This window comes from Vitis riparia, unplaced genomic scaffold, assembly GCF_004353265.1.
Source record: "Vitis riparia cultivar Riparia Gloire de Montpellier isolate 1030 unplaced genomic scaffold, EGFV_Vit.rip_1.0 scaffold548_pilon_pilon, whole genome shotgun sequence".
Lineage (NCBI taxonomy): Eukaryota > Viridiplantae > Streptophyta > Magnoliopsida > Vitales > Vitaceae > Vitis > Vitis riparia.
Window position 1 is genome coordinate 152,506 of NW_023269700.1, and position 9,805 is coordinate 162,310.

General features: G+C 33.9%; 1 protein-coding gene and 1 long non-coding RNA gene across 10 annotated transcripts; both read right to left on the reverse strand.

Moving 5' to 3' along the window:
• Positions 1-94: 94 nt before the first annotated feature.
• LOC117910039 lies at positions 95-6,922 on the reverse strand. Of its 9 annotated transcripts, none has more exons than XR_004650530.1 (10): positions 6,857-6,921; positions 6,268-6,384; positions 6,048-6,172; positions 4,442-4,561; positions 4,276-4,356; positions 2,214-2,607; positions 1,303-1,424; positions 1,164-1,223; positions 824-1,054; positions 277-515 (listed from the first exon to the last, which is right to left on the reverse strand). XR_004650530.1 is itself a non-coding variant. In XM_034824091.1 (5 exons), exons 1-5 carry the CDS (start codon positions 6,514-6,516, stop codon positions 2,882-2,884), a joined length of 306 nt encoding a protein of 101 aa, XP_034679982.1. In that variant the 5' UTR covers positions 6,517-6,803; the 3' UTR covers positions 2,785-2,881. The 9 variants fall into 9 exon arrangements, 2 of the variants coding, with proteins under 2 accessions (XP_034679982.1, XP_034679981.1); XR_004650531.1 differs by lacking the exon at positions 6,857-6,921 and adding an exon at positions 6,456-6,597; XR_004650533.1 differs by having other exon boundaries at positions 279-515; positions 6,268-6,302; positions 6,857-6,922.
• Positions 6,923-7,796: 874 nt separating this feature from the next.
• Positions 7,797-8,714, reverse strand: LOC117910042. Its single transcript, XR_004650536.1, has 2 exons — positions 8,147-8,714; positions 7,797-7,991 (listed from the first exon to the last, which is right to left on the reverse strand). It is a non-coding gene; the product is annotated as an uncharacterized LOC117910042 (long non-coding RNA).
• Between the last annotated feature and the right edge of the window lie 1,091 nt (positions 8,715-9,805).

Genomic DNA, 9,805 nt, shown 5'->3' on the forward strand with positions numbered 1-9,805 from the left:
AGCCCCAACAAACCCCACTGCAACACCCAACCCACCCCCCTCCCCCCTTCCAAAAGGAAATGAAAATGGAACAAAGTTCAAGATTCATTGAAGCGAATAAGGGATCAGCTGAATATATTATGGCCATCCATTTCAAACCTCAAGTTCATTTAGACAATCAGTGTAAGAGGTTTGCCCAACTTAACAAACCTATCCTTCCTCATATCTCCACAACAAATAAAACAATAAGATTTATGTTTTTCTATAGTAATCTAGCAAGTTCCAACATTAAATACGGATTGCTATCAATATATGTCTAGAACAAAGTGGGGAAGGCATTAAGATTAGCGGGTTGGTACCTGGAAATATAGAGAAGCACTAGGCATAGAGCAGTCATAGAACACTCGGAAAGAACGATTATTTACTTCCATAGCAACCCTGGTCACCATTTCTAAAGATCTTGCATCCATAAACTGGGAGATGCTGGTAAAGCCATGAGGAACCAGGAAGACATGACCATATTCAACAGGGGTCACCTTGTATTTCAGAAAAAGCATCAATCTCTTGTTATCCTTGAAAATAATTATGCATGCCAAATATGTATGAATGAGCAGTTCAACAAACTTTGCATCATAGATGGTAATCAATGTTTATGATGGAATATCCAGAAAATTAGGAAATTACAAATTTGGAGAAAACAGTTTAATAGCTTAAAAATCTTAAAATGATTGTAACAGGAAAACTATCAAACATGTCCAGCATGCGTCGTGATATTCCAATACAAACAATAATTACCACCTATGATTAAAAAAACATAAATTTAAATAAAACTTTTTCAGCTTACATTACTAAGTACTAATATGGAAGCATTAGGCACAGGAGCTGTAGGAATCAACTCAGGGATTGCCTTTTCACCACTTGCAACACAGAAGAGCAACTACTCATGATGTTTTACCCAGTTAAATATGAAAGAATCCCCTCGCCAGCAGACTTCATTCTCATCAGGGTCTGATAAATGATCCATATTCCATTCTTCATTCAACTGAGCAAGAAACTTTCTCCTTCCACCAATGATCTGCTTAAAGTGTTTCAGACCTTGAGTTTTTTGGGTGATCAGTAGGAAAATTAAGAAAACACACCAGAGTTCGTTACAAGAAGTAGGAAGCTAAGTAACAAATAACAACCTTAATTTCTGATGTTGTCACATCATATCTGTAAATGCCTTTCCACATTCTGTCTTCCCACTGTAAAGCAACACAAAAATATCATAGAAAAACTGGGGCCAGAGTTAAAGAAGTAAAAAAACTCACACTAGTCCAATACTTGAGCAAGAAGAAGAGACTCCAATGTACTTGGTTCATCATCTGGGATGCATGAAAACCTTCAAAAGGGACCACTATCATCAAGAGACTGGCTAGCAAAGCAGTAAAGAGGAATTTGAATACCTGAGGAACATTAAAAATTTCAGGGGAAAAATGAAGGTAGTTTTTCTAAAACTTAAAAGAACCAAAGAATGAACTGAAATTTCCAGCAGACTTCAACCAAAGAATGAACATGTTTTCCAAAAGATTGTTAAAATCAAAATTTTTGGTTGACTAGCACAGGCTGTCCTAAAATTTAGGATCAACCCCAATTTTACCAATTTTTTCTTGACTCCATTAGAATCTATAAGAGATTTATTTTTTTTTTGATAGGAAACGATAACGGAATATATAATCTATAAGAGATTTATCAGGACCAGGATTCTGAAAAGCAATCAAGACCTGGATACCAACAACTTTGCACACTCATAATTCTAAAAGGAATCATGTGTGTTTGTCAGGTAAATCCCTTTTCATCCAGGTACTGGACTATAATTTAAGTTTGAAAGCAAAAGAAAAAGTACCATCTAATAAGCATAAATAATGCTTAAGGTTTTTCTCTTTTTGATGGTTGTAAATAATGCATAAGAATTTTAGCAACATATTATGTTTTTTTTTTTTTTTTTGGATAAATGTTTAGCAACCCAGTAAGTGTCTAGTTCAAAAGGCTACGTTCAACATACAAGCTTGAACCATTGTATGCTCAAGCAAACATTTTTACAGATACAACAAGGTAAAGTAAATGAAACTTGTAAAACTCTCCAATTCTGGTAAATAAACCATAGCAATCAAGAAACATCAAGCAGCAAGTAGTTTCACTGATTAACAACAAAATTAAAAACAAGCTAGAGCATAAATTTAACTGATACTAACTTCCAAAAGAGAACTGAGGACATTTAGCCTGATCAGGTGTAGCACACTTCAACAGAAAATTATCATCTTTGAGCTGCTTGACTACCATGCTTAAGTAGAAAATTCTCGTAAAACAACAATAAACCAAAAGAAATCAATCCAAAACGCAAACTCAGTGCCTGCCACCAGCAAGGAAAGTCAAGTCAGCTGGATGACCACCAGCAGAAGGAAGGGCACCTCGACCACCGTGAAATGAAGGGGACGCAATCAAGAACTTAGGAAAAGCTTGTGCATCTTCTTTGCCCCTTCTTACTATGATACGGATTTCTTTCCTTAGAGCCGTGATGAAATTAAAGAAGCCAGCCCCAACTGGACCAGCAAATCCCCTTCGAACCCTAAGAATTTTGATTTGTATCTGAAAACATTTAAAAAAAAAAAACTCAATGATTCCATCTAACTTTGAACTTGAATGGAAAACAATATAAAAAAAGCTTCTAACACTTCTTTAAATAAATAAAGAAACTCCAATCAAATAAAAAATACTAGAAATCTCAGAGAACTACATAACCAAGATTGAGAAACTTGCATTTTCTGCTAAAACAAGAAAGAGCCAAAATTTCCTACAACAAATAAGTATCTGCTCTTGTAAAACTGGGAAAGCACCAAAAGTTTCCTTCAGCAACAAATAATTATCTGCATTTCAGCAATATTGCAAATCAGACAAATAGTTGCCAAGAAACCTGTTAAATTCTCTATGTACACTAAAATGAAAAACCAGAGATAAATAATTAACATTGACCAGCAATTTGAATATCTTGGATGGTAGTTGGATAGTAAAGCTACTAGCCCTAATATTTTGAACACAAATTGAAGGTTAAGGAATTCATTATACATCCTTATGCTTCAAAACACTGCACATATTCACAAATCAAAAGACAATTAAGTGGAGAAAAGCCTCTAAATATCCACTGGCAGGTCTGATGTTGTAGGAATGAAACAAATTCTAGGCATAAAACATAACTTCTAATGAAACTATTGTGAAGTTACTAGATTATATGTTGATTATGGAAATTTCTCATCTCCCGAGGTTCTTCCATTCAGTATCTTCACAATAAAACTATAGCTGTTCAATGGGTTTCTCATTGCAGAGAGGTCTTAAATTGTCGGTGAATCCCTCCCCTCACACCCAGTTCAAATGTTAGGGAGTTAAGAGGACATAAAGGAGGAATGGTCTTAGTCATCCCTAACCTGTTCAGATCAGGTCGGTCATCCATTAAAAGAGATGGGTCTCTCTACCCAGCAATTTGAGGTTCATCTAAGCTCAAGTAATTACACACTGTGCATGCTACAACAGATGTTTCTACAAACAACAAATAATAAATAACAAGTAAGTTCATTCCATTTCAACAAAAGGCCTACATCCAAGTTCCTTGGCTTTAGTGTCCGCTATCCCAACCATGATTTTCCAACTCTTTCTATAATTTGGTATTAGTTTCTGGAAAGAAGTAGAGAAAATCAACAGCATCAACTTGATAAAGTTTACGTATACCTTAATATGTGCACACCTACTGTCTCTCTTTGATCAATAAAATAATCACACCCCGCCATATTAAGGATATATAAAATGTACATAGGAAGCTCATAGAATGGAAACAACCCTCCTAAAAAATAATTAAATCAGATCCATTCTCATCTGACATGCAAAAACTGAAAAACATAAAATTTATATATAAAGTAAACTCCAAGCTCTATAATTTTTCTGCGCAACACACAAAAGTTGCCCCCAGAATTAGTTTCAACTGCTCCAACATTTCCCTTTTTGGAAACAAAAATGTTTCTGGCAAAACCATTTTCATTTATAATACCCAACAAGCTATAAATATGAAATAACTTGAAAATAATGTCTGATGCTAGGTTTTGATTTGTCTTCTTCCAAGGGCATGTGCTCAAAATCCTTTTAATCAAATATTTCATTTTGGAAATATATATCCCAAAAAACCTGTTTACTGGAAGAGGAAGGCTTCTTGATTCAACTAGTTGCTGCACATAATACATCTTTTGGTGCAGAGTTTATGCTTCTTACCTCTCATTGTCCAAGAAATTTTTCCTCCAACGTTTGAGTGTCTGGTGATAATGTATTCTTATGTTTTCCAGATGCTCCACACTGCATTTACACAACTCTCTTAGATTAATTTTTTCAGAAAGTGGAAGAAAGATGATTAATTCCAAATCATTGTATTAGCTTTTACCAGTGTCTTGATGCAACAGTATGGCCATTGTTACTCTAATGAATGAAGGAAAACATCCACCAAGGAAAATGAATTCCTTTATAAAATTTGAGTTTCTTCTGTACTCATCGTGCCTTTCAACTGGGATTGATATGAATTAAGGAAAAAAGAAAAATAAAACACCCTTGGTTGTTGGAAAAAAATATTAATCTTTATAAGAAGAAAGACATTTATATTTTGATCAACAATATAATTAAATCCCACCCTTCCATATGCTCTACATCCATTCTATTAGAATGTGGTATTTGCAGAATAATTCCTTTGCCTTTCCCAGCAAAGAAAATCAACTAGAGAAGACAGAATCATAGATTCGGCTGCAGTGCATCAACTGAATGTGGCTCATGACAACCCAAAAGATTGGTTTTGAATCCATGGATACAGGTCCTTTTAATACCTTTGCAGCACCAATGCTGCTGGGAATAATGTTGAAGGAGGCAGCTCTGCCACCTCTCCAATCCTAATGGTTTTCTAAATCCATGGTAGTTGTGGTACGTGTTTAGCTGGAACCAGAAAGATTCAATGATAGAACCATCCCTACAATTAATTTTATTATTATTATTATTATTATTATTATTATTATTATTATTTTCTGTAACTAATCAAAAGGGAAAGCAGAAACTTTATTGGCATGTAGAGTAACATGATAGAGCCAATTAGAGAAGCTCTCATTTTTTATTGGACTGAGGAAGTGTTAGAATCCAGGTTTATTGTCCTGATTTTTTTCCATGTGACTTAGGTCAAGCATGCTTCAAGTATGAAGATAGGTGGGCAACTATCTCAGCAAGATCATGGACAGAATGACCTTTAGCCTTGTTCTCAAACAGAGAAAGGAAAAAAAACAGAAAATTAAGACAATCCCAATAATGATGTATTAGTTAAATTACAGTTCTGTAAGATTAGGTACAACTTATAGATTTCCTTTTGTATATTTATACCCAAAGTTAAAAAGTAAATAACCTACATTTCATGATAACAATAAAAATAAAAATAGAAGTATCTATTTTAAAAAAACAAAAAGAAATTGAGCAGAGTGTATCAATATGTTACTAGTGCCTTATTTTCTAGTACATGATGAAGCATGTATAACCTGCAGCCTTATTTTCTACCACTTTTTGTACAATATATTTAGCTAGAGATCAAGAATCAAATGTCAGTTGTATTATAGCCTCGAATTATGTGGGTTAGGCTTTTTTTAACAATGGAAAATCATGATTTTCGGAGGCATGTTTCTACCAGTGATAGACCAATGTTGAGCTAAAATGACCAATGAACTTAAAAATAGTTTTTTTTTCTTGCATTGCGCTATCCTCCTTTTGCTTCAGTTAGTTGGGTATTCATTTAGAGTGGGGAATAGTACACATGTGAATCATTTGTATTGAATTATATTAATTCATATATCAAAAGCTAGCTAAAGATTTTTGTAAGACAAATATTTAGGCTTCTAGGCAATTGCCTCCATTGAGACTTCCCACAACTCCAAAAGTATTTCCAACTTCTTCCTTAGTAAGCTATTAGTAGAAATGGCAGTTATAAATAGATATATAGAGAGAGAGAGAGCATCACATACCCGGCCCTAGAACTCAGTTTACTAAACTGCTCCAAGATAGACAAGAGGCATGTGTGTCTTAAGGAAATAGCATGGAAGGCTTCTGAAAGCTCATGCATTCTTGAAACATTTTCCAGTGATATATCCTTGAAAATAAAAATAAAAGAGTCACCAGGTGTCCACAATCTGATTCAAAGCAGTAAAGGAATTCATATCCAAAAAATCGAGTTCCTTAACTCACATGGGCAATGGTACACTCACAGGGACGCTTTATCCCTGCAAGAGATACTGATCAGTAGCTATGAGGAGATCTTGTGCAATATCCAATATAATTTCTACAGATCCAGTGTATATAAATCTGTACAAAAATAGAATGTCAGTAAATAAGAAAAGCTCAAGTCAATTTGGAGATGGAGCAGTGATGCAGACAAGATTTAATTTCCATCTGAGTTGTCCAAGGCCTAATCTGGTTCTTGGTGTTAAACCTCATTCAGATAGATCAGGAATCATTATCCTTCTGCAAGATAAAGCTAGAAGTAGAAGGTCTTCAAGTTTTCAAAGATGATAAATTGTTTAGGTTGTTGACTAGATAGAATTGAAAAGGAGAATAAGGGAATCAAGGTGTAATTTTTTTTTCTCTCTAATATAATAAGACAACAACAGACAATGCTAAACAAGTTAAAATCTTATTTATTCAAAGCAAGTCTTCAAGGGGCATATTGTTTCAAAAGAAAAAGAAAAAATTTATTGACATTAATCAGAAATCTTCCAGAGTCAAAAGCCCCTAAATGATGTGACAATCATATTCAAGTGTATTGATATTTACCCACCTCACCAACATTGCTCATGGCAAAGAAAAGTGTCCCTGCAACAAGGAGTGTATCACCAATTAGAGGTTTCAAACCTTCTAAGTGACAAATACAAGTTTGTGTGATAGTTGATACTGTACTAATAAATAATAATGTAAAATTTTCAATAATGAATTAGAAAATGCCTCAATGACAAAACAAAGCTCTAGTTCTAGAATTTTCAGGTGGATTAAGTCATACTCTATTTGGCTGAATTTCATGATAGTTATGCACTAATTCTTGGAAGATAAAGGTTTTTGGCACCATAAAAATATGTCGCACATAACAGTCTATGCATGATTTAGACCTTTAAGTTCAAAAGAGAGAAGAGATCATGGTGATACAGTTTTTGTCCAAAGCCTAGATTCAGAAACTTCCATTTTCAAGGTTATCTTTCACTAAAAATTGCTACTTATCTGTTTCTGTTCATTTATTCATGAAAAAAATCATTATAATAATTGAATTGATGAATGGTAGGATGAGAAGGGAGAGGATTTTTACCTTAGCTTTGATAGGGTTTTCTATCATGGATTTGAGCAAGTTGATGACTATGAATTTCTAGCCCAGCCTTTTTTTTTTTTTTTGATAGGTAAAAAAAGTTCATGGTAAATCAAAATACCAAAGAACACGATGAAACTTCAAAAATTCAAAACCCAGAACTTTCTTACAGGTAGTTTTATTTGACTTAAAAAGATTAAAAAACTATCTGTTTTTTTAATTACAATTTCTGCACAACTAAACAGCACATTAACAAACGAATGGACTAAAAAAAACAGATCTACAATAACCATGAAAGAATCATCTCAAAAACTAATTCCCCAAAACAAAGAATCAGACCCGTGGAGAGAATAAATTAAAAATTAAAAATTAAAAACCAAAAAAGAACAAATCATAAAAAATAAAAACAAAAGGACTCGGATCCAATTTTCTAAGAACCTTATTATTATTCTTGGTTTAAACCAAAACCTACGAATTTCATCACAATCATCAAGAACCCGGATTCATAACTCACCTGTAGGGGGCGAAAGTCTACCGATCCCGGCGAGCAAACTCCCAAGAACCTGATGCGAGTCCCTCTATCTTGCAGCTAACCTAAAGACTCAGACCTCTCGTGCTTCTTCCGTGAGAGAATAAATTCAAAATTAAAAACCAAAAAGGAACAAATCATAAAAAACAAAAGGGCTCGGAGACCAAATTTTCCAAGAACCCGACTATTTTTCTTGGTTTAAAGCAAAACCGACATCATCAAGAACCCGGTGGGATTCAACTCACCTGTAGGACGGCGCAAGTCTGCCGATTCCGGCGAGCAAACTCCCAAGAACCCTGATGTGAGTCCTCTATCTTGCAGCAAACTTAAAGACTCCGACCTCTCGTGCTTCCTCTCCTCTCCTTGAAGAAGTCCTTCCGATCCCAAGGCAGTGGTTTTGACAGCATGAAAACCCAGTCAATCGCAAGGGCAGCCCCGCCCCTAGCTTAATCAGCCAACCACACAACCCTGACCCAAATCTAAGGTTTCCAAAATCCCACAACCACAAAACCACTACGCAATAAGTTGATTCCCCGAGCTTCCACACCGAGATCGAACCAAATCACACCGTGCCCTAGCCTCTCGGCCAATAAAACTCAAAAGTCCTCCGCCTTTCACTTCCCCTTCTTTCCGCCGCGCCCTAGATTCCACTTCGGGGGGACGCCACCATAGATGAGACACAAAAGCCTCGTCTTCCTACCTCCAGTTTCTTTCACTTTCTAAGCTAGCAGGGGAAAAAATTTGTTTGGAACGAGAAGGTGAGATCGTGACGACAGTAAGGTGCATAAAAGAGAAGAGAAGAAGAAAAAGAGGTGAAAGAGAGGAAAGTCTCGAGACTAAACAATGAGTATGGTATATCTATATCAGAACATCGGCTTCACTTAACCAGAATTTATATAATATTTTTATGTCCCAATAATTAATTTCATTTGTCCTAGTTTATTTATTTTCAAGGTCTATTTAGCCATATTTTTTTAAACTTGAACACAAGGTAATTTTTAATTTAAAGATAGTCTAAATTAGTGAGAAAAAAAGTCATAACTACAAGTCCGTTTTAGTTACAAAAAGAAAATAGTATGATAAATAAAAAACTTTTCAAAAGAATACATATATATATATATATATATATATATGTATATATATATTGTTAAAAAAAAACTAAAAATTAATTTTTTATTTAAATAAAATTTTGAAAAAAATTTACAAAAGGAATTGGATTAATAAAAAAATATTGATCATGATATAACAAATTATTTGATTATATATTAGTTTAAAATTAATAATTTTTCACTATAATAAAATTTTAAAAATATTTTAAAAAAATTTCTAAATCACTAAAAAAAGAACATTTAATAAAAGATAATTTTGAAAATAAAATCATATATGATTACCTATTAATTTCTCAAAAAAAACTTTTCTAATTAAAATTAATAATTTTTTATCATTATAATAAAATTTTAAAAAATATTTACAAAAAAACATCTAAATCAATAAATAAAAAATAAACATTGAACAAAAGATAATTTTCAAATAAAACAATACATGATTGCCCAAAACCCACACAATAGAACCCCAACTTATAGCAGATTGAGTATATATCGTCTTCCACTTTGAATGGCTTCATGTATTCTTGTTGTTTGTCATATCCCATTCTACGATGAACTCCTCCTTCTACTTTGGCTTCTCATGGACCAATTATCGAACACTTGGTGGATGCAAACACAGTGGGAACTGAGAACACTTGGTGTATTGCTGATTTCAACTCCTGAAAATCAAATGATCTTCCTCCATAGACCAAGGATTTGAATACTGATATTATGAGCGGAAAAACTGACCTATTACAACATGCATAAATGGGACCGTTGCTCTTCTCAATTGAAATTGTTGTTCCCATTATGCTTCCC